Genomic DNA, 25,394 nt, shown 5'->3' on the forward strand with positions numbered 1-25,394 from the left:
GTGATAGCACAAACACATCAAACAAGTGTTCGGAATAATGCCTAAAACGAGGTTTAACATACAGTTCCGGTGGAAAAAATAGCACCAAAACAAGCAGCTCATTTTATTTCACAGTAAAACTTGACTAAAAGGAATTTGGTTTGCAGTTATTTTTCCCCTGTCTTACTGACAGTCTCTCTGAGAGAGAGCAAAGAACAGAACTAAAATGATAACGGTTCTTCTCAAAAGAAGCAAAACTGAAAGGGGAATGCAAAATAGCGCGGTTAAAATAATAGCACCAAGCACATGCCTTTGTTTGAAACATGCATTTGCGCAAAAATGATCACATTTTTGTTAGAAAAGGTGATTTTTTAAAAGACAAAACCGATAAAACATCTAATTAATATCTATTTTTCAAATATGAGCCGAGGAAAGCACTCCAGTGAAGAAAGAAGGACAATTATTAAAAAAAAATGCTTGAGGAGGGCAAAACCTTAGCCGAAATAAGTCGGTTGATGGGCTGTTCAAACAAAATGACCAGTAAAGCCAAGAAATTTGCCCAAAAAGTAGAGTCTCGGAGTCTCGTGGACGAAAAGCTATTGTATGGCCATTACTCGTCAAGCGATTAATTAGACAGAGCAAGAAGGAGCCATTTAAGCAGCAACGGAGCTTAAAAAGGACCTAAATATTGCTGCATCTGCATCACCATTCGCACTCGACTGAGAGAAAATAACTTGAACGCTTGTAGTCCGAGAAAAGTAGTATGGAGAAACATATGGTGAACAGATGAGGGCAAAATCGTGTTGTATGGAGGGACTGGTTTTCGTAGTTACGTTAGGAATTCACCAAATGAAGAATATAGATCGATATACACGAAAAAACCATTAAACACGAGAGTTCCACCATTACGATGGGCGTGCATTTCCTATTATGAAGTAGGTCCAATTCATTGGATTAGAATGATCATGGATCAGCACGCCTGCGTCGATATCCTGCAAAGTGTAGTGCAAAATGTAGTGTAAAATGGGCCTTCCGGCTGGTCAATGAACCTAAGCACAAGAGCAAAAAAGCTAAAAAAATTATCTAGATGTCAACCCAATTGAGAATTGGTGGACTGATGTTAAAAAGGCAGTTGATGCTTTCCATTTCAATTCAACCGGGCTATTCGGGTCATGTTCTTCGATTTCGATGTAACTTAAATATGTTGCTCTCTGGTCAAAATAATGAGACACGTATTTTTTTGTTCGCCCGAAAAAAATTTTTTTCAAGAGTTATCGGCAATTTTGTTTTTCGCCTCAAACTCGATTTTTTTTAATTATATAAGAAAAAATTTTTTTTAAATGCCCATAACTTAGTCAAAAATGAACCGATTTTAATAATTCTGGGTTCAAAATGATCGTAATTACTTACACAAGCGACTTCATGTAGAAACAATTGCAAAAAAGTAGTTGAAAATTTTTTATTTAGCAAAAAAGAAAAAAAATTTAAATTTTTTCAAAATTCAATATTTCAAAAAGTGTATTTTTTTTTTTTTATAACTTTTTCCAAATCAAAAAAACATCTCAAACTTTAATTGAGCTGCATACCTAGTAGCTAAAATGAGTTGTTTTTGAGTAATGAATTTTTGAGTAAACACCCTGTTTCGCACTTTTTGTTTTTTGCAAAATAAAAAATTTTCAACTACTTTTTTGCAACTATTTCTACATGAAATCACTCGTGTAAGTAATTACGATCATTTTGAACCCAGAATTATTAAAATCGGTTCATTTTTGACTAAGTTATGGGCATTTAAAAAAAATTTTTTCTTATATATATTAATTAAAAAAAATCGAGTTTGAGGCGAAAAACAAAATTGCCGATAACTCTTGAAAAAAATTTTTTTCGGGCGAACAAAAAAATACGTGTCTCATTATTTTGACCAGAGAGCAACATATTTAAGTTACATCGAAATCGAAGAACATGACCCGAATAGCCCGGTTGAATTGAAATGGAAAGCATCAGTTCACACTTGCAATTCAACTAGTAAAGTGGCCCTTTAAATGGTTGTAAAGGAAAGATGGGAGAGAACTCCGATTACTAGATGCCAGGATTTAGTGGATTCTATGCCGAGGCACTCTGCGGCCATAATTGCCAATAAAGGATACTCAACAAAGTGTTAATACACTAATTAAATAGCATAGTTACGGATTAAAAGTACCTTTGTTTTACATTTTTAAGTTAATTTTTTGTTACCCCCTTATTTTGGCCGAAATAACTTATTAAGTGAATATATTTGGAAATATGCCAGAAATATGGGGTCTCTTCTTATTAAAAATATGTTGATAGGTAAATTAATTAAGTAAAATTATTTTGTGTTCAAAAAATAGAGTTCTTTTCAGACTTTTTAAAGTTTAAATTTCGCAACGCCCTATGGTGCTATTATTTTCACCGTAGCTGTACATACGAATAAAAAAAATCAAGTAATATAGTAAAAAAAAATTTAATAGAAAAATTAAAATTGTCAAAGCTCATTGGGCTTTTTATGCATCCCATTACAAAAAAAATTCAACTACTTAGTTTTTTAAATACAATACATTTTTTTCTAAATTACCTAAATAACTATTAAGTATTTTCTCATTTCACTACTTTTTTGCTTAAATATTTTATTTTTTATATCATTTTTTTTTAATTTTGTTTTTTAGTCATTGTGTATTTTTGTTTTTGTAATTATTGTTCACACAATTACAATTATCGTTTTATTGAATGTTTGTTTTTGGTTTCTATAGCTTTGAGCAATTTACCGCTAGTAACACATGTATGTATGTGCATGTGGATCTATATATCTACATATATATCTATGTATGTATGTATAACTTATTATGTGTCATTATTATTACTAAGTACGTGTGTGTATGTAGTTTTATGTACATTCTCAAAATATAGCGTACAATTAACGTTAGTTTAGTCACATTGTATTTGTTTGTATGTATGTATGTATGTAGGTATTTGTGTTTATTTTAGAGTGAGAATATGAATTTGATTCTTTTAATTTTTTGATTCAAGTTAGCCACACTGGAAAAGTTCTAGAGTTCGTGTAAATTTTATTTATTCATAGATAAATGTAGGTATGTAATAGTAATAGTTTGTTAAATATATGTATGTATGTATGTAAATGTAGTTGACTTATTTAATTGCAAGGTTTAGTTAGTAGGCGACGATAATTTGTTGTTCATTAGTTTTTTGTAAATAATTCATATTAAAAGTTTAAGAGAATTTTATATAAAAATTCGAAAAGTTATAAAAATTAAATTTAATAGGTGTAAAACATTGTGATTGTAATTCATTACCTTTCTAATTTTAAATAAAAGAAAAAAATTTTAAAAGAATTATCTCAAAAAATCGAAGAGTAACAATAAAGTTAATTAAACGCTTTGCTCTAATAATAACACGAATTTTGCTTGCAACTTTTTTTCTAATTTTTCTTCAAAGATTTTGGGCAAGAAAAGAAGATAGACACTCGCACATAGTGACCCAGAACTAAAATGCGCATTAACCAATATTTTAAGCCTCAGACTACATAGTAAATACTTACGAATATGAATGTTGCCGTATACGGACGTGTTTTACTTCGTTCCTCAGCCTGTGTTTATTTCCTAGTGACTTTGCCAATAGTAATTGTATTCGTGCCTATTTCACGCTTTAAAACAGTGACTCTATTTAGGAAATAAATCCTAGAAAACTTATCTAATGAATAAAAACTAAATATTTAACATCAAATTCAGTGCTTGCAATATAAAAGCTGCTCGTAATCAAGCAAAGCTGTTGTGTGCAAAGTGCTATGACCTGTTTAATTTGAAATGTGTTACCCTGTCATCGGCTGATTTTGATTTTCTGCTCACATCTAATAAACAATATTGTTGTAGTACGTCTCCACTTTAGTGTCGGTCATATCTATTCGTTCTCCGCCCCCTATTTCTGTATCTATTGCTAATAAAATTTGGAGCCTGATTACTATTCAAGTGATAAATCCAATAGTCACCATAAAACACTGCTCAATATTGCTTTGAAACTTTCAACGCTCTGCGCTCCGGATATTCGCAAATGCCTACTGTGATAAATGCTCTAAGCAATGTTAATTCTCAGTTATCCCAAAAGTGTGATAGCTTGTGTGCTGAAGTTCGCTCTCTATATGCAATAAACAATGATCACAATGCGGTCATCTCTTCCTTATGTTCTCAAATTTAAAGTTTACGCAATGTTGTTGCTAACTATGCATATATAACCAATACCAGTGCAGGTAAGACAGATGCCTGCAACAACTAAATATCAACTCTCTAAAGGCAACAAAAATCAACAAATGCTGCAATAACTGAAAAGCTTCTCTTCGTTAATTTGTCTCCATCTTCGTGTTTTATCGAATTGCCCAATGAGAAGCCCGCTGTACTCACTGTATCGAGCTCTAATGCTGATGACTCCTATAATGTAGTGCGAGCGAAGACGACGCCAATGTTGGCGGCGGAGTCAGCTGCTGCTGCGCCTGCTAGTACAGCTAATGCACCTGTTGGTAATGTTGGATGCATAAATAATATTGGACTTTCTGCTCTAGGAGTCTCTGCTCAAATAAAAGTGAGATTAATGTAAACAACTCTCGTAAAGCGCCTATAATTGTGGTGGAAAACAAATGAAGGGGTCACAGTGGTCTATATTTAAAAAGTATAGGCTTTTAAGAAAATACTGTCAAATTTTTGGAAGGATATTCCCAGTCGTTTTAGCAGGTAGAATCAGATTCTTCTTGGATTCTTCTTATCCTATTTTTTGGCCTGGTCTTGTCAAAAGAATGTGAAGCACAGATGGCGCTTCAAGCAATAAGAAGGCGTTGTTCCTAAGCAATGACAGGTGGGCATTCCCATCATTCAGGACTGGTAGCGGCAGGCTAATCACCTACCCTTCTAGAAAGCAAAATAGATTAAGGATACCAACGCAAGACTGAGTCTTGTTGAGGCTCTATGCTCCCGATTGGAGTGAACAAAGGGGGAAAAATGCTTAATTACGATGTGGATTGCAATATTGGAGCATGTCAATAATAAAAACAACAAAAAATGTATGCAACTAAAAAAGGAGAATATTAAAAAGATAATAATAAACACCTGATTAGCTAAAACTAAAACCAAAACTAAGAAAATTAAAAATAATTCAATTGTTGATTAATTTTTATGCTAGTTTTGAAAACAAAAAAAATATTATTTCCTGCATTTCCGACGCCGCCTACCCACTTTTCAATGTGCTGTGTAAATACATATACTTCATTTCAGCCTGAATGTATGCAACAACGTTTTGTAGTCTGCGATTTTTGGAAGCCTTATAACTAAATTTTGATTCTAGTACTCGGTAAAATACTCGTATATATGTACATGCATGCATAGCGTTGGTAGCATTTGTGTGGTGCTGTGCTCTGCAGTCAGGATGCTTAAATGGGCCAATTATCCTGCGCGCACGGCCACTTAACTTAACCACTAACGCACATTTAAAATTTATTTTGTTAGTCTCTTTCGTTTTTTGGTTTTTTTTTTTTTTTGTCATACACTCAATCTGCTCTCATTTTGTTGCTTAAAAACGTAATTTGCATTTAATTATTTTGAATTTGTGTTTACTTATTTATTCATGCTTTTTTTGCAGTTCTAGTGTCCTTTTTTGTTTTTTTTTTTTTTGCTTATAAAGTATGCATGCCATTACTTTATTTTTTGTTGCGGCATTTTGCTTTTATTGTTGTCATCAAATATTTAAATTAATTTCATTATTATTAGTTTTGCATTATTCATATAATTTGTTTATCCTTTTTTGCAATTTTTTTCAGATTTCCATATTTCCAGTTTTTAAATGAAATATTTATTTTAATTTATTTTTCCTTTTCACAATTTTCATTTGATAAGCAAAACCAATTTTTATTATTTGCAATTTATTTAGTTTTGTTACGGCTTTTTGTTGCTGCAAATTTAGCACTTTTCCACTGATGTTAGTTTGTATGCCGAGTTTGTATTTCATTTCGCCTGCATTCGCTGTTGTTGTTGTTATTGCGGTTGCTGCTATGAGTATTTACTTCGCTGTTGTTGTATTTGGTTTGCCATCACTGAGGTTGTCACTAATTTATGTGCTGCCACGAGGTCACAGCTGGCGCCTTGTTTGTAGCCCAGCAGCTGATGCTGAAGCTGCTGCTGCCATCGCTGTCGACGCCACCGCAGCAATTGTTGTCTGACTCAGCGACAAAGTCCCCGCCACAGCAAGCCGTATGCCAGCAGCAGATATTAGCAAGATACCGTCTGTGAGATCATCGAACATGGCGCCATGGCACACACCTACCGCCAGCAGCGCGAGTGCCATACCAATGACCTCGCCTACTCCTATCCGCTTGCTGCTGCTGTTACTACCGCCGCCGCCAGTGAGTGCTGAATTGTCTGGATCGCCGTTGATGCGTTTCGAAACTTCCAGGCCGAGCAGATTTGGTGAGATGGTGGTGGGCGGCACTATGCTCAGCAGCAGACGTTGTTGCACGTTCTTGTGGAAGACATGCAGTATGGAGACTTCGCAGAGCAACAGAATGCTCGTCGTTTGGTATTTGGGCACCGTTTGGAAGAAACCCTGTATCACTTGGCTGTGTGGATAAATTTCAAGGGAAGAGTAGGTGGCGGATCCCTCAAAGGCGACATGATTGATGCGCTGGAAAGGGGTTTTGTAGATCTGTGGAAAGAGAGAGGGCGAGACCGAGAGAAAAAAATTAAATTTCATGTTAAAGTTTTGATAAGACTTTCTGTATTTCAGATCCTCCTTTCGGCAGTAAAATATGAAAATTGGGCGCTAAGAGTAAAAAAAAAAAATTAAAATTAATTGAAAAAAAAATTTATTAAAACCAGAATTAGCTACTCCGAAAATCGAAAAGACTAAAGAGAGCATATCTAACCTTATATAAAATAAACCGCTAAAGTGAATGGCTTACTCGGTTTTTTCATATAACAGACCCCAAAGTTGCCCACACGGTCGAAAATGGCCGTTTGGCACTTTTTTCACGAATATTCAAATTCACTTGTTAGGACTGTCCTGGAAGTACTAATTTTAGCAAAATCAAAATACTGAAAATCTTTTTTAATGTAGTCTCTAAAAAAGTAAATTGCTTTAAAATCGATTTATATTTTCACAATTTGCATATTCTGCTGCCGGAAGGAGTATCTTAAATACTTTTAGCAAAAAAAGGCATCAAATGTAAAGGCATCAGTTCACATTTTACAGTTTACTCACCTTGCGGCCATTGATGTACCAAGTTATGTTGGCTGGCGGATAGGATGGTCCCACTGTGCAGACGGCCTTGAAGTTGTCGTTCGCCGTGATGACTTTCTTGTCCACCTGCATGGCCGGCTCATCTTTGGGCAGTTCGATGACCTGCATGTGTGCGGCGCGAATATCGGTGTGAAAGACCGGCGCATCCTCGGATACTTCGCATTGATAGTTGCCGGTTAGTTCACGGTTTACGCCCTTCAGCGTCACAGATGTGGCATCTGAGTTTGTAAGCTGCAATGAGTGAGAAGAATACAAAATGAGTTAATTATTTCGGCTTTGAGTGATGGGTGGCGACACCGCGGTCTGACAAAGTTTCTTTCTTGAATTTTGCCAAAATGAGAAACGAAATTGTATAACGAAAGACACTCGCACAAACATATATATAAGTTTTTATACAGAAATTTACATTCTGTCAAAAAAGTACCGGGAATTGTTGAATAAAACGCAAAATAATTGTTTAATCATCAAAATTTATTTTATCCCCTTCAAAATAGGCTCCATTCGAAGCAATACACATACGCCAACTATTAGTCCAGTCATCAATGGACTTTTTAACCGCGTTTGTAGAGAACTTCTTCAACTCTTTCAGAGAATTCTCCTTAATGGCCTCTATCGATTCAAAGCGGCATCCACGGAGAGGCAATTTAAATTTTGTGGAAAGGAGGAGGCTAAATCCGGTCAATGCGGTGGTTGGTTGATGATATTTGTTGGTTGTTTTGTGATATTTTTTGGTTAAAAAAGTGTTCACAATATGAGTCTTGTGAGACGCTGCGTTATCATGGTGCAAGATGCGTGAGTTTTCTTTCCACAAATTAGGCCAATTCTTACGCACATTCTCTCTCAAACGGCGCATAACTTCCAAATAATATTCTCTACTTACTGTAGAACCATTTGGGACGAATTCCGAGATAATCAAAAAACAAAAAACGAGCAGCTTGACTTTCACTTTTTACCGACGTTGATGTGGTTTTTTGGGTTTCGGCTCATGTGGATAGCGCCATTCAGCCGCATGTTGACTGGTTTGCATGTCAAAGTCGTATACCTACGTCTCATCACCCGTTATGAAGCGCTGGATAAACGTTGGGCCCGAGTTCACTTGCTCAAGCATGTCTTCAGCCAACTTCTTCAACTTCAACGAGTTGAGCAGCCATGCGTCTCATGCCCAATGACGGTGTAAGATATTGCGAATTTATTCGTGACACACGCTAAGGTCATGATCGACATCCCTCAAACTTAAATGATGGTTTTGTCTGTGAGGATGAGACCAACCCTACGCTTTATAAGAGCCACAAAATGGTTTCACGTAGTAAATTAAATGCGGTTCATACGTGGTCCACAGTGGTATCGCAGCCTATCGTAGCAGTAACGCATAGACCGACTACTACCATAACCTAACCCGGTCACTCTTTGCTGCGGCTCTATCTGATATGTAATGTAGGGTAAAGTAAATAAATATATATAAAATAACTTAGTTAAGAAAACACAACATTCCACTGGGCCTGCTCTTGGCGCGATATCGGTGCTTAAACTCCTGTTTTCTTGGATGTCTACTAGATTTGGAATTGGCAGCCATCTACAGTATTTTGTCGTTTAGCTGAGACGCGAAATGGTTACACTACATTGGGAATTAGAGCGGGAAATTGAGTGCAAACTAGTAATAGTAGAATGTACCGCCAGGCCTAATTAGGCACCCTCTGCAACCAGAGAGGCAACCAACGTAACCTAACCTAAGATTGTTGTTGTAAAAACATTAAGTACTACGCGCAATCCTAGAGAATGCTGCTGTTTTGACAGTTCTTGGGCGGATATTTATCTGGGTCACTCTGGCAACGTAGAACCGACTGTCGTGGCAGAGAGTTGAGCCAACCCGGACCATAAATGTGATTTTTCAAGAAATTCCGATCACTGGTGCAATTATCGAGTAAATTTTGGGAAAAAAACATCTCTATTGTGAAGTTATTTAATATTTATGCCAAACTTGAGCCAAACCGGACTATAAATCCCATTTTTAGAGAAATCTCAAAGACAGAGCCAATTATCGAGTAAATTTTAGAATAAAATATTTGCTTTGGGGTAGCTTATTCTTGCATGTTTCAAATTTTAACCAACTCAGACCATAAATACGCCATCTATTGGCTTGAAGGCAAAGTTATCCTCTGGATATACGCAGAAAAACAACAAAATTGCTTTATGTAAGAAGAAAATATATAAATATGTTAATATATATTAATAGAAAATATGAAAATTCTCACATATGCTGCACCAAAGTCTTCGTAAATTGCACAGTTTTACTCGTAAATCGGCTTATTGATTTTATTCATTTCTTTAAGCTAAACACTTTCCCTTTACATATTTATATTCGAGTACACAAATATCTGTATGTATGTATATTACATTCAAAACTTAATGGATTTCATTGTTTGTTCATTCGAATTATTTCAATTAAATAAGAAACTCCCGCAAAATTGCAGTTGCTTTTTAATTGCAACTTGAATTGCCGCTGGCGCACTTGTATACATACATGCACTTTTACATGCGTGCAATTGTGCGTAAGTATATACGTAAGTATATGTACAAGAGCAGCGGATATTTTCATATATTTTAAGGTTTTAACAATTCAGCCAAAGCTACAGCTGCAATAGCAAACACGCAACTTGAGGTGGCATTGAATGCAGAATTTACTGAAATAATAATAATATTATTAATTTTACAAAGAAAAAAAGTGTTATTAATGAACGGACGCATTGAAAGGCGCCGCAGGCCAACTTGACAACGCTTTGCTGCTTTCTTCGTCTCTCGCAGCAGCTCTGACGCTACTGCTGTCACTGTTGCTGTTGCTATTGCTGCTGCTGCCTTTGGCTAAATGGTAGTGCATGAGTTAAAAAAACAAGAGAGCATCAGTCGAATGAGCAGCATGTGTGCAAGTGCAACAACAACGATAGGAAAAAATTATATACCTGCAAGTTGTTGATATTTGTCGTTTGTGCCGGGCTTAATTGAGTTGAAATTTAAATTAACAATTCGTCCATTGTTCTTCCGTAGTTTTTGTACTTCTCGAGAAAGTATTACAAAAAAAAAAACAACAATACAAAAAAATTGCATATTTGCAGATGATTAATTAATGAATAAGCGAAGAAGAGAGTCGAAAATAAGTGGTAGAATAAATAAAGCGTATCAAAGAGATAGCTGTGGAGTAAGGAGTGCATGATTCCCGAACATGCCGAAGCAGCACGGAACATTTGCGATGTGCATGAAGAAGGTGTCATAGGCGAGTCTACAGCACGAAAATGGCTTGCAAAGTTCAAAAATGGCGACTTTGACGTTGATGGCACGTCCCGCAGCGGAAGGCCTTCTGAATTCGATGAAGAACGTCTCAAGTCACTTTTGATGGAGAACGGGCGCCGAACTGGTCATGAATTGGGGGAAAAAATGAACTACAATCAGAAAGCGATTCTCAATAACCTTCATTTAATGGAAATTTTACCGGAAAGTTGTGAGCCTGGGTGCCGCACGAGCTCAACGAAGAAAACAAAGAAAGTCGCCTTTAAATTGCTTTTCAGCATCTCGCCCGCCATCGAGCAAAACGCGGTCACAAGCAGCTCGTTTTGTACCGACACGGGAAATGAGAAATCGTGCCTATACATTAATATGAAGCAAAGAAAGGAGTGAATGGCTCCAGGAGATACGCCAAAACCGAGACTGAGTCAGGCCGCTTCCTCATATTATGTATTGGATGGGATTGGGAGGGCATGGTGCACTGGGATATGCTCGAAAAGAATGCCACATTCAACAAGGCGATCTACATTGCCAAGCCACACCGCGTGAATGAGTCTATTCGACTGAAAAGATCTGATCAACATGGTCAAACCATACTTCTTCACGACAACGCCAGGTCGCTTGTTGCACAAGTCGTCAAAGCCGCACTCCAAGAGATAGAATGGGAGCACCGATCGATAACTAAAATTACTATATTTTATGCATTTCTTCATAATTATGAATTTCGTGTTCATTACTTTTGTGTTCGAATATTGTGAAAATTCAACGTGCGTATAAAAACTTAAATAATGTGAAAGGTGCGGCTTCTAAGAACACCATTGAACGTTTGTACGAAACGAACGTACAAAACCGACCAAGGCGATCGGATGAGAATATTGCTCTTGTACGGGCCAGTGTTGAGACGTCGCCAAGGACATCCCAAAATCGCCGTTCTCAGCAGTTGGGCATTGCTCGGACCACTTTACAACGAATTATTCGCATTGATTTGCATTTATTCCCGTACAAGATTCAATTGACGCAAAGATTGTTGCCTGCGAACAAGCCTCGTCGATTGGAATGGGCCCAAAGAGTCATCGAAATGGCTGAAGATGACGAGCAATTTTGGAACAAAATCATCATGTCCGATGAGGCTCATTTCTTATTGAATGGGACGGTAAACAAGCAAAATTGCCGTATTTGCGCCACTGAAAATCCTCACGAAATTCGAGAGGTACCTCTTTACGACGAAAAAGTCACTGTTTGTTGAGGCGTTAGTGCGAAAACGATTATTGGTCCGTTTTTCTTCAAAAATGAAGATGGTCAAGCTGTTACCGTCAATCAGGAGCGTTATTGCGATATGATAACCACTTTTGTGATGCCAATTATTCGTCGTTAATGAGGCAGTTCTGGTTTCAACAAGACGGCGCTCCACCACACACAGCTCGCACCACAATCGATTTTTTGAAGAAATTGTTTCCTTGTCGTTTGATGTCTATTTTGACTGGCCACCGCGTTCCCCCGATTTAACGCCATCTGACTTCTTCTTGTAGGGATATTTAAAATCAAAGGTTTATATTAATAAGCCAAAGACCATAGAAGAGCTCAAGAACAACAGCCGTGAGGAAATAGCCGCTATTCCAGCCGAAATGTTAGCTAAAACTATAGAAAATGCTGCAAAACGGGCACAATACGCCGTACAGGCTCAATGCGGCCATTTGAGAGATATCATACTCAAAAAGTGATGTCAACATCAAAAAAATTGTGTGTTTCTTTGATTAAAAAAAAAACATATGGGTCCGTCGAATATGGGCAACACAGTATATTTACAATTACCTCATGCAAGAGACAAGAACAAGTTTTTTGAATCTGAAGGGTTACAGGTGTTACAGGTGAATGGAGTGCGCTATCGAGAGATGATTAACGATTTTTTATGGCCGGAGTTGGATGGTATTGATCTGGGCAACGTTTATTTTCAACAAGACGGCGCTACGTGCCCCACAAGCAACGGGAAAGGTTAGGGGAAAAGATTCCGAACCGTGTTATCTCCCGAAGAGGTGATCACAATTGGTCACCGAGATCTTGTGATTTAATACCTTGTGACTTTTTTCTTTGGAGCCACGTAAAAGAGAAGATCTACGCCAACAGCCCATAGTCGATTCAAGACCTCAAAGATGGAATTCGTGAGGCTATCGAAGACATAGGGCAGCCACGTTGCAATTCGGTGAAGGAAAATTTCATGAAAAAGGTATTGTCCCGTAAGCGCGGTCGTTGTGGTCATTTGCCTGATGTTATTTGCCACTATTAACGGCATACCTTCCTCTGTATAATGAAATAAACAACCGATCATTTATATTAAAAAATAATGAATATCAAAATAACACCTCTTATTCGAAAACCCTATATTAAAGTTGGCATCGGTAAAACAGCCGATTTGATTTATCTCTTTCGCCGTGGCCATGTGGCTGTCAGCCCAGAATGAAACAAGGAGAATTCATTCTTTGTTTTCTACTTTGCCAATACTTTGCTTTGACAATCAAACGTACAAAAGATTGTTGTTTGGGTAGTGTCACCACCTTTAATGAATGCGCCTTGATACTTATTCCATAGTTATTTTTGACGTGATAACGTCTTATAATTCGATTTAACAAGCTGCACGCACGAAAAAATGTGTCGTTACCTTGCTCATTAGTGTTACCTTGCTCATATGTCGTTACCTTGCTCATTGCCGTTACCTTGCTCATTGCATTGAATGAACTGCAAGCGAAAGCGCGGAACGAACGACAAAGCAAACAAAGCAAACGAACGGCAACGTTCGACATCTTGCTCTCTCCTACTTAAGTGAGCGTATATATGTATGTATATGCGCATATGTACATATATAAATTCACATATTTGTATTTGCATATGCCTTTTTATTGTATATGAAGGAAAAAATGTATGGTAATATTTACCACATACCTTATAAGATATGTTTTATACTAATATATATACATGTACAATTTCGCGCAATTTTCAAAAAGAATAAATCTATATGTAAAGATGCATACAAATCATATGGACATATCAAATATACGAATCTATTCCGTACGCAAGCAAATGTAAGCTAATGTGTTTGAACTGCAAGCGAGAGCGCGGAACGAACGACAAAGAGCACAATCGGCCCCCGCGTTCGGCAACGTTCGACATCTGGCTCTGTCCTACTTGAGTGAGCATATATATGTATGTATATGCGCATATGTAGGTATATAAATTCACATACTTGTATTTGTATATGCCTTCTTCCTCTGTGCATGGTAATGAACCATTTCTTTGTTGAGAACAGGACGATGATAGAAAAAGTAGGAAATGAAAGGGAGTGTTTCGAGTGTAAAGTGTCTTGAAAAAGGCAAATCGATGATGGTGCCTCTTAGTGTTGTTGACTTATTAACGTCTGATGCACAATCGAAATTGAAGATATCTTTCATGAATTTGATAAATGTTTCGTCATTTTTCACGTTTGTGTAAATGTAACTTGACCTATTCCATTGCAATTCCATTTACCTCCTTCTCTATATCCATACAAAATATCTATCAAACAAATAAAATTAAAATTTTGTTTTGAAAATTGCAACCATTCCATCAATATTTTCTTATGACGGTGTCACGTTAAACTATCGTCAGTAAACCGACTTTACAGACAACCTCTTTTTTTATAAACAAACTTCTACCAACTTTTTAATTTTGCATTTTTTTTTAACTGGCGATTTTTGGAAAGGTAAAAAAAGCCATCTCACTTCCATTCTTTCTCATTTTCATAATTCAAAAGAATAATTCTTTGTTCACCGTAAAGTTGAATTCGGCCGGCGGCCTTCAAATAAAGAATTTGTCACCAACCAGCAGTTCGGCAGCCATTTTCTTATAATATTATGAAAAAATAGAAATTCTTTTCACAGCTTATGATATTTACTATAACGAACTTCTTTCAGAATTTTGATTTTGATTTTTGATCATCCCGCTCAACAAAAGAACACCCAAATTTTGCTTATCTTTTCGCCGCTTCAGTGGTCTAATCTATCGCATACAAATCACATGTTTTGACTAACTTAATTCAGTTTTAAAAATAAAGCATGCATATTTGGATAAGCCAGTGTGTAGAAAAACAAAACTAAAATATTTACCAACTCTTGTAATTTTCAATATATTTTCGATGCATTTTTTTCTTTCAATTCGCATTTTACTGTAGCTAAATATTTCAAACCATAGCATATTCAATTAATTGTAATAAAGGGAATTAAAAATCAATTTTGGATTTTGAATTTAAAGTCAGCCATTTCCATAGGATCCCATGTCCGCATATGGAAATATCAATTCATGTATTTAATGCTCTGGAAATTAAATATGTATAATTCGACTGTTGCGGTATTGGTAAACCATCTCATCTGCATATAATATATGTACATAATTACATGTGAGGATACACATCATACATACATGTTTACTCGCACCAATACAAACCCTGTAGGGGAAAAACGCTAGTTGCGCACTAGTGCGTTTGAGTCAATTGGGAACCACTTCCGAGTGTGGCGGTGCTAAAGCGAGAAGGTAAATCCAAACAATCGCCGTACTTGCAATTAAAAATCATGGTATCCTTGCCTATGCATAATAAGAGTTCCACGGCATTAATGGAGGTTCCTCTAGAACCCACACCTTTTCACATTCATATCCAATCAAAAGCGAGAAAGGCTATCCTAAGAACAACGAAAGCTACTACTGGCACGGGGGTTCATCAAAATCGCAGGATTTTTGACTTCATTGCTGATGTGCCTTGTCAAACGCTTCAACTGCTGGGCAACTCACTGTACTGGACAATAAAAAGTCTTTGCAAAGCCTTAGAGTTTAATAAACTCGTCTACTTGAATTTCGTCGATCTTGCAAATGCATTTGACGTGGTGCGATTAAATAATGTGATACGACCGCTGAATAAAAAAAACTCCAAATAATATCTTGGCTTCAATATGCGAATTAAACAGCGATAAAGTCAAAGGTAAGCTAACAGAGTTGATTCTGGTTACAACAGGTTCTGGTTCAATGTTATTATGGATGAAATGTTCTAACTAGTTAAAACAGTCGCCTCGGGTCTCCGCATGACTATTGGTCAATTTAAAATAACATGATGCACAAACGATGTTGTGTTGATAGCAGTAAACGGGGACAATTTTCCGAGATTACTGTTCAAATTTAAGAAAGTGGCTTCAAATTTAAGCCTGCAAATATCGGGGGAAATAGCAAGCCAATAATATATAATATAAGTAATATCCAAACAGCTAAAAAAATACAAGCTGGCGGTCAACAATAAGCTATTAAAAAAGTCTAGGAGTTCACATACTTGGTAAAAGTTATGCAAACATATTATTGTGAACATGAATTTTCCTACATAAACAAAAAAGAAAATAAACCATTATATTATAACATGGCAGGGATAATAGATTATAAGGTTCGGTTATCCGAAGCAAAATTGTGAGAGTAACTTCAGCTGCCACGTCACTGCATATTCGGGAGCAGAATTCTCAACGTTAATTTCTTACCTACTGACACACTCGTCCAATCAGTTGTTGTTCAGAGGGTAACGAAGTAACCTGATTAGACCCATTATTACATACGCCTCTGTAGTATGGTGGAAAGCCAAGTTCCAGAATAAATCCCCTAAACAGGCTGCAGAGAAGTGTGTGCTTGGGTATCACAGGTGCCACGAGTACGACATCTCGTGATGCCCTTAATGCCATTCTGAACTGGTAACCTCTATATCTTCAAATTGGAAAGGAAGCAATGAGGACAGTATGCAGGCCCAAGTTAAACGGAGTCTGGGGAAATGAAGTAAGCACTGGCCACTGTCAGATATACCACCAGTTGTCGGAGCGGTGCACACTGTTCTCGATGCCAGTGGATAATCGGGTGCCTATCATTAGCTTCGGAAGGCAGTATGATGTTTTGATCCCAGATAGAGATCAATGGGTAAGTCCAGATAACCTATTAACGGGATAACAGCACACTTTCTACACCGACGGATCCAAAACCAGTGATTGAAGCGGATATGGATGGTACTTAGACGAAGACACTAAGTACTCCTATGCCATAGGACAGATGGTCACGGTATTCCTTATGGAAGTCTATGCCATCTTGAATTTGGCGTACTAGCAAATTGAGAAAAAGTGGCGGGGCAACAGTATTCAAATTTGTAGTGACAGATGCACTGAAAGCCCCTACTAGCCCACGCTGCTCCTCGAAGTTAGTCGGGGAATGTAAAACAAAACTGAACAGTGTTGCGAAACACAACAAAGTTAGTCTTATTTGGGTGCCTGGACATTGTAGTATTACAGGGAACGAGTTAGCTGATAAATTGGCAAATGAAAGCTCTACAAGTATGCCACTAGGCCCTGAACCCTTTTTAGGTGTCAATTTCGCATCGATTCAACTATGGATTGACGATTTCATGAGGTCTACCTATTGAGAACGTTGGTCTGAGTTGAACTCGTGCAGAGTAGCCAAGTGTCTTGTGAAAGAACCAAAAAGCAAAACTCAGCAGAAAGGACCTGAGAATACTGGTGGGTGTAATAACAGGGCACAACGTTTGTGGTCAGCATATGGCTACCATAGGGGGTCGTAGACAGCCCGATATGCCTATCCTGTCTTGATAATGAAGACACTGCAGAGCATTTTCTCTGTAGCTGTCCAGCATTTTTCAAAATCAGACTTAGGATATTGGGTTGCGATATACTGAGTAGGGATAAAGTTCATACTCTTCTTCTTCCGGATCTCTTAAAATTTATCAATGAATCCAAGAGATTTGTGAAAGAGTAACCTCAAACTAATTTATCCGTCCTACCACCCACTCTTTATCTTTCCTATCTCTATTCCTTCTACTGAAATCTATCCGGGTGTAGTATGTACAATGGTCTACTTACTGGGTGCTTGGACTTGTCCAACCCCCCACAAATCTAATCTTATCTAATCTAATCTAACGTGAGTGAAGAAGCGTTGATTTTTATTTATTTTTTTTATTTCTTGGTAATTTATAGGACCAGAACCATTTGTGGCGTAGCAAAGTGTAACTTCTCTTCACTTATTCTGAAAGTAGAGAAAAGGCAAAGAAGATCATAATGAGAAAATATACAGGGTTTATCGCAATCAAAGTCAGTGAAAGGTAGCTTTAACCTAAACCGATTTAAAGACTATATGGGATTAAATGGGAATAATTGTGGAACATCAGAGTGTCATAGACTGAATTATCATCTTAATAACCTGAGAATATACTCCAATAGAACTTGCAGATTCTGCAGGGAGGAAGAAATGCATGAGCGGTACAAGCAGCTGCGTAAACATATTTTGTCGGAGGAGGAAATTAAATTTAATAAAACAGGATAAAACTAAAATTTATTGAAGAAGTTAGGATCAGAGAAATACTCCAAATCCATAAAGAAGACATAGTAAATCTATCAGGACGCGGTGCTAAATCCTCTCATAATAATAATAATAATAATAATAATAATGGGGCAGGTGCCACACGACCAAAACGGAAAAGTAGAAGTTCAGCAGTCAGTTTCGCTTCCCTTTGACATTTCCTGCGGAGTCAAACAAGGTGATTATTTCTCTACAACCGTTTTCAACTTTCCACTGCATTATGCAATTAGGGATGAAGTAAAATTTGGTAATATCTTTAACCGCTCGAAGCTCACCATTGAAACCATTAAAAAACATTGACAGGTGCTCAACATCGAGAAAGGTGCTGAAATCGTAGCACTCACAATAAATGTAGAAAAACCAAACATCTGAAGATTTCACGCAAGACAGAGAGAAGACAGCCAGAAAACATAGTAATTGGCACTTACCGCTTCGAGGGTGTATAAACTTTTAAAGTATCTGGGCGTCACGATACAAAGCGACAATAGCTCACACGACACAATACAAAGCCGGATTACGGTAGAAAACAGAACTTATTCGCTCATATCAAACGATTAAAATCTAAACTTCATACTTCTACGGCCAGCTCTTACATACGGCTATGAACATTGGACTTCTAAAAAATTGAATCTCCAGTGAATCTAAGAGTATTCGAGCGAAAAGTGCTGCGTAGGTTATTTGCTCCATTCCAATTGCAAGCTGGTATCTACCGGATGCGATACAGAGAAGAATTACAGCAGCCATGTAAGGGCGAGCACATCGTGAAATACGTCAGGTCCCAAAGACTGCGATGGTTGGGCCATATTACGTGCATGAGAGATGTCCGTCCCCAGAAGTCAGTCATTTCATACAACTCTATAGCTTCTAAAGCACGAGGACGTCAAAGACGAAAATGATTTGAAAAAGTTCTAATGAACCTGAGAAGACTGGGCTATAGAATTAGAATAGAATTATAACTGAGAATCGAGATGCAAGCAAACGAATCGTGAACGAAGCTAAAGCTCAGCCCGAGCTGTAAAGCTGTGCGATGATGAAGTCGCATGAGTTCAGCAATACATTTAAGGATAGCTCACACCGAACTAATTACTTTGCTAGGAGGTTGCCAGTACTGTTTTTGCGCGCATTCTATTTTTGCTAAGCCGTACTTTTCGCGATTTACTGAGGGTAATATTATCCTAATACCGAATTGCCTAGAAGCCCATCAGTTCGCTGCTAGTGGCTTTCCTACAGGGAACTCGCTCAGTTCGCTGTGAATTATTACTCGATTCGATCGATTAGGCTTCGCTAGAATTTTATTTTGAATAACCACAACTGATTACACATAGCATACGATATCACTGTAGTAGTTTAGAGTTCGCCTGTAAGTTAATTATTTCGTGAAATAAATACATAGATTCAATTTGATTGATTTTAACTCAGCATATGGCTGTCAATTCGAAAGCTTTATAATAAAAGGAAAATACAATGCACAGACATATCGACAAATTCACAACGAAATCGACGTTGTCGTGGTCAGCAAAGTAAAATTAATGAATTTGCAAATTTTACTGGATTAAAAAACTCCATTACTAATTTTCAATGTTGCATTATTACAACAGTACAACTAACTGATTAACTAACAGGTTGTGAGATTAGCACCAAATATGCAAATATCTGTGTGTATGTGACTATTTGTGTGATAAGCATTTTGTGCTTCGAGTCTGGCGCAGTTGTTGCCGGCTGTCGAGGCCGCACGCTGGTTGCTGGCTATAGATAACCTGAAAATGATTCATTATCAGAAAATACATCGGCTTATAAATATTTAATTAAATCAACAAATATGCGAATGTGTGTGTGTGGGTGAACTTATTGAACTATTCTGAACTTTTGGTTTTATTTTTGGTTTTCAATTTTGCTGATTAATATATTTAGTTTTTTTTTTCATCTTTTATTATTTTTAAATAACCATTAAAACATTTATTTTTGATTAATCTTTTCTTGCTTCTATTTAGAAAATAAAATAATAAAAATACATTTCTTATCATAATTTTTATTTTGGCATTGAAAGTTTTAAAGTCAAGGTGAAATAGTCAAGAGTTGAGTGCAGTAAATAAACTTTCGAATATTTCATAATTCGAAGTGAGTGATTTGAACTAAGATTTGAGCTAAACAAATCGATTCCCTTTTAAATACAAAAGAAAGCAATAACTCGTGAGCACACATCCAGCCCCACCCTATTAGCTTGGAGAGAGTGGTGATATACACAGAGGAAGAAGAGGTGATAAAGAACGTTTCCACGACAATCGGTTCTACGTTACCGAAACGACCCGGATTTATATTTGGCCAAAGACTGTCACTCCAGCAGCATTCCCCGTATGTAAATATGGGGAATGTTTATGATGCTACAACAACAACAATAAAGGTGATAAAGAAAGAAAAAGAGTTAAGTGTTGCGTAAATGTATTACCCTACAGATGCGTATTTATTTATCCATCCTAAAGGCACACGTCAAATTCGTTTCAATAGCCGAATGGGATTTGGAAATATAAAGGAATGTTAATAAAACCATAGTGCATGTAACTTCACGGAAGGAATTTCGCTCTTATCAGAAATTCATCGATCATAGAGCGTGTACGGCTATGGAAGATAACGTTACTCAATATCAGCAGCGCCGTCAGAATTGGGAAGGACCTCTCCGAGCCGTTTGATACCAAACGATGTTTCAGACTGGGTGACTTGCTGTAGTGTCACTTCTTTAATATGATGTTGGAAGGCCTCCTCTGCGTTGGAAAGATCAGCTGGAGAAGGACTTGGCTTCAACTGGTGTGTCCAACTCTCGCCGATTAGCACAAAAAAGAAAACACTAGCGCGCTTTGTTAAACTCCTCTAAAATCGCGCAAGGGATTATCGCGCCAACTAAGAAGCGAAGAAGAAGATTAGGTTGTGTACAAACTACGTGAGGCAAGCAGCATTGTAACTTCAACCAACACGAGATACGCTGATAGTCTGACATGTACCGCTGTACAACGAATTTGGCCAAAATGGGACGTCAGATCAAAGGCGCAACTTAATCGGCCAAGAAAAAGCGCCTCTTTGTTATTTGCTTTAATCACAAGCCTGTCTCGACTAGTTTAGTGGATACATGAATCTATTCTGTCGCTCGCCTGTGTGGCATGCCACTAGGTTTAGATACTTTAATTCATCGTTGTTGAATGATACTGATGACCGTAGGGATATAATCCAGATCAATGGGTTTGCACTTAAAATAAATAAGTTGGTTTAAAGACCGACTACCACTTCCACCAGCCAACGTACCTAGAATGTTTACATAGGAACACTTCACTGCCTCACATCGTTTTTCATGCGCTGAACTAATTTTGTAAAAACAACGTAAAACGTCACAAAAATTAAATTTTTCATTTAGAAAATTATTAAGCGGATAAACGATTATCGAAATGCCTTAAAAAGTAAACTTTGTTACGGACCGACAGAGATGTCAGATCGCTTAATGACATACCGCGTTGGAAGCGTCAGTCCAAACAGATTTTTACCATGGAACAGTACACGCCACGCGAGCACTCCCAAATTGTTGAAATTTACATTCAACAAAAGAAGTCAATTGTGAAAACTCAACGTGCGTATAAAAAATTAAATAACGTGAAAATTGCGCCTTCTAAGAACACCATTAAACGTTTGTACGAAAGGTTTTCGACTGGTGATGCTCTTTCTAATCCAAAGACGCCAACTCGGATGAGAATATTGCTCTTGTACGGGCTAGTGTTGAGACGTCGCCAAAGACATCCCAAAATCGCCGTTCTCAGCAGTTGGGCATTGCTCGGACCACTTTACAACGAATTATCCGCATTGATTTGCATTTATTCCCGCATAAGATTCAATTGACAAGCCTCGTCGATTGGAATAGGCCCAAAGGGTCATCGAAATGCCTGAAGATCCGTCGAATATGGGCAACCCTGTAGAACTGAAAATATCTCAAACGAAAAATGATCTCAAAGTCAAGGCTTACAATATACAAAAATCGCATGATCTTATACCAAAGCAGCAACAAGTCACACTTGAGAGAGCGTTTGGCCGAAAGCGGTCAATTTTCGAACATTGAGTTTTTGAGTTTTCTGCCGAAACAATTTTTCAAATTGAGCGATTGATTGGTCACCAGTAGGCAGCACTCACCACAATGATTTGAGTCGCTGTAACCGCAGATGGGCGCTCCCCAATCGTTTTAATGGAGCCTGGCGTCAAGGTACATGCAAAATATAAGGTTGTCAAAAAAGTCTTGCGGTATTTTTATTGAATTTTCAATTGTTCATAAAATTGGTTATAATAATGCGATTTAAGTCAAATATGCGCCGTTTTGTTCGATGACGAGTTCCCAACGAGATGCCAACTTCATAATGCCCCTCTTATAGAAGCTCGCTTCCCTATTGTCAAAAAACTCGGAGAGCCAATTTTCACAGGACTCTCTTGTGGACAACTTCCGACTACCAAGCTCGTTCGCCATGGACAGAAATAGGTAGTAATCACTTGGTGCGAGATCCGGACTATACGGTGGATGCAAAAGAACCTCCCATCCGAGCTCCCGGAGCTTCTGGCGCGTCACCAAAGATGTGTGTAGCCTGGCGTTGTCCTGATGGAAGACAATTCGGCCTCTGTTGATCAAAGATGGCCTCTTCTGCATGAGTGCTGCATTCAAGCGGTCCAGTTGTTGGCAGTACAGGTCCGAATTGAGCGTTTGGCCATAGGGGAGCAGCTCATAGTGGATGATTCCCTGCCAATCCCACCAAACACACAGAAGAACCTTCCTGGCCGTCAATCCAGGCTTGGCCACCGTCTGGGCAGCTTCACCGCTTTTCGACCACGACTGTTTGCGCTTCACGTTGTCGTAAGTGACCCACTTTTCATCGCCAGTCACCATCCGCTTCAAAAACGGGTAGATTTTGTTGCGATTCAGAAGCGATTCGCATGCATCCATACGGGCAAAAATGTTGTTTTGCGTCAAGTCGTGTGGCACCCATACATCGAGCTTCTTTTTGAGTCCAAGCTTCTTCAAATGGTTCATAACGGTTTGATGACTCATGCCCAGCTCTTGGCCGATGCTACGGCTGCTACTATGCCGGTCTCTTTCGATCAATTCAGCGATTTTATCGCAATTTTTGACGACAGGCCTACCGGACCGTGGCGCATCTTCGATCACCTCTGCACCAGAACGAAAACGTTGAAACCATCGTTGTGCGGTGGAAATGGAAACTGTATCGGGTCCATAAACTGCACAAATTTTATTGGCAGCATGAGATGCATTTTTGCCTTTATCGTAGTAGTACTGTAAAATATGCCGTATTTTCTCTTTATTTTGCTCCATGTTTGCGACGCTATAACTCACGAACGACTAAAAGCAAACAACAATTAATCAAACACGTGTTAGCACGTGAAAAGAGCTTTCCAAAAAGCTCTAGCGTGAACCGATGCGACGAATACTACTAGAACTACGCGCTTGCGAAGAAAAGCTTGCGGAAATACTTATATTATCGGAAAAGTATTCTGGAGGGTGCTTTGAAGCCGTGGGTAGACAAACATTTTGGTGACAGACCATGGACGTTTCAACAGGACTCGACACCGTTTCTCAGACCTCGAGTGAGCCAAGAGTGGCTAAAAAACAAAGTTCCGAACATAACGTCCACACAACAGCTCTGTTTGGGCCATTTTGGAGATCAAGGTCCAAACTAAAAGATTACCACTCTCGAGGTGCTGAAAAAAGGCATTGTCTGCGAGTGGGCCAAAATACCTGCAAGTCACATTCGGGGAGTTCGCGACTCATTTCTGGACCGTCTCAAGGCCATAGTCAAGGCACAAGGGGGTCATATCGAGTAAAAGTAAATTGATTCTTAATTTTGTATTATTTTCACACATTTTTTACTTTGAATTGAATAAAAGTAATTTTCTAAATTTAATTTATGGCCTTTTTTCGAGTGCCGGACCCTGTAACACAAATTTTATTTCTTTACTTTCCCACAGGTATTTGGAATGTGTGACGCGTATGACGCACGTGAGGCGACGGATTGCCTAAGAATAGCATCCAGATTGCCTGATACCCACTCTGAAACATAGGGAGGCTTCATCTGTCAGCATTGCAAAATCTCATCAGATCTCTGATTGGAAATCATGCAAAATTGCAGGCGCAAAATTAATCACTCAATTTTGTTTTAAATAAGAAAATAATTAATAACAAATTGATAAAATATTATTAATTAAATAAAAAAAATATTTTGAGTGATGGAAATCTTTATTTTAACCTTGACGCACGCGCTCTGTTGCATATTTTTCTGTATACTGCAGCTACCCACATGCATCAAATATAACAGACATAAGACGCCACTTGCAAAAATTACAAATTTTCTTATAGATTGATTAATTTTGCGCCACCTTGTATAAATTTCTTACGCAATATGGGTTATTTTATTAAAGATCCACGGAAATTCAGCTTAAGTTCCACACAATCAAAAACTTCTCCAATGCTAAGTACAAAAAGCCAAAGAAATATTCAATCTCCAAGTGGCTTTTGTTGACTCAGTTGAGTTTATGTTCACCAAACCACCGAGGAGACATATTTTTATAATATTCGTTGTGAAAAAAAAAACAGCGAAAAACTCAATTTTGCTAATACTTCCCGTACATAATAAAATCTGCTACCCCGTTTGCAGCAACTAATATTGTAAGAAATGATGTTAACATTCGAAATAGAAATAAAAAATTTAAATGAAAACTAAACCAACAAATATTGAAGATTTTTTCTCCTTATCATTGGCCTACTTTTGCGCCTAAACTAACTCGCAAATCTTTCTATGCCAACATTTCGACAGCATCAACAACAAGAAAAATAAAAGCCACAACAAAATAAATACCGCAATAAATGTAACAGTAATAAAGTTGCAAAAACCAGAAATATTGTGTGCCACATTTCTAAGCTTTAATTTACAGTTGCAAAATAAGCACCAAAAAGCAGTCGCCAAAGGATTAAAAATTTGAAAAAATATACATGCCACACATATAATTAAAAACAAAAAAAAAACAGAAGAGTTGGGTAAAAGCACAAACAAAAACAAAAAGAAACAAGTAAGGAAGTGCTGAATTCGGTGCGGACCGAACTTTAGACACCCGCGCACATTTTAGTTAAGTTTTACTTGGGCTGGGCTTAACTGGACTGGGCACTACGCTACAAATTATCCAAGACAAAGTAGATATACCTTCTGCTCAAATATGAACGAAACGTTATCAATAAAACGGTCCGCGGATGACATATGGCAAAAATAAATTTTTTGTTTTTTGGTAGGACTGTTATAAGCTTACATGGCAAATTTCAGCGTGATATGTCACATAGTTTGTTTTCTGTGCTACTATAAACAAGTCAAGCACGAGTGTGTTCT

General features: G+C 37.7%; 1 protein-coding gene across 1 annotated transcript in view; it reads right to left on the reverse strand.

Annotated features, from left to right (window-relative positions):
• Nucleotides 1-3,313: 3,313 nt before the first annotated feature.
• The window catches only part of LOC128855265 (uncharacterized), a 101,540-nt gene continuing 79,459 nt past the window's right edge, over nucleotides 3,314-25,394 (reverse strand). The window contains exons 4-5 of the mRNA XM_054090009.1: nucleotides 7,249-7,518; nucleotides 3,314-6,693 (exon numbers count right to left, since the gene is read on the reverse strand). Coding sequence (XP_053945984.1) covers nucleotides 6,121-6,693; nucleotides 7,249-7,518 — 843 coding nt within the window. The 3' untranslated portion in view covers nucleotides 3,314-6,120. The remainder of the gene's footprint in view (nucleotides 6,694-7,248; nucleotides 7,519-25,394) is intronic.

The sequence above is a fragment of the Anastrepha ludens genome, chromosome 2 (genome assembly GCF_028408465.1).
Source record: "Anastrepha ludens isolate Willacy chromosome 2, idAnaLude1.1, whole genome shotgun sequence".
Lineage (NCBI taxonomy): Eukaryota > Metazoa > Arthropoda > Insecta > Diptera > Tephritidae > Anastrepha > Anastrepha ludens.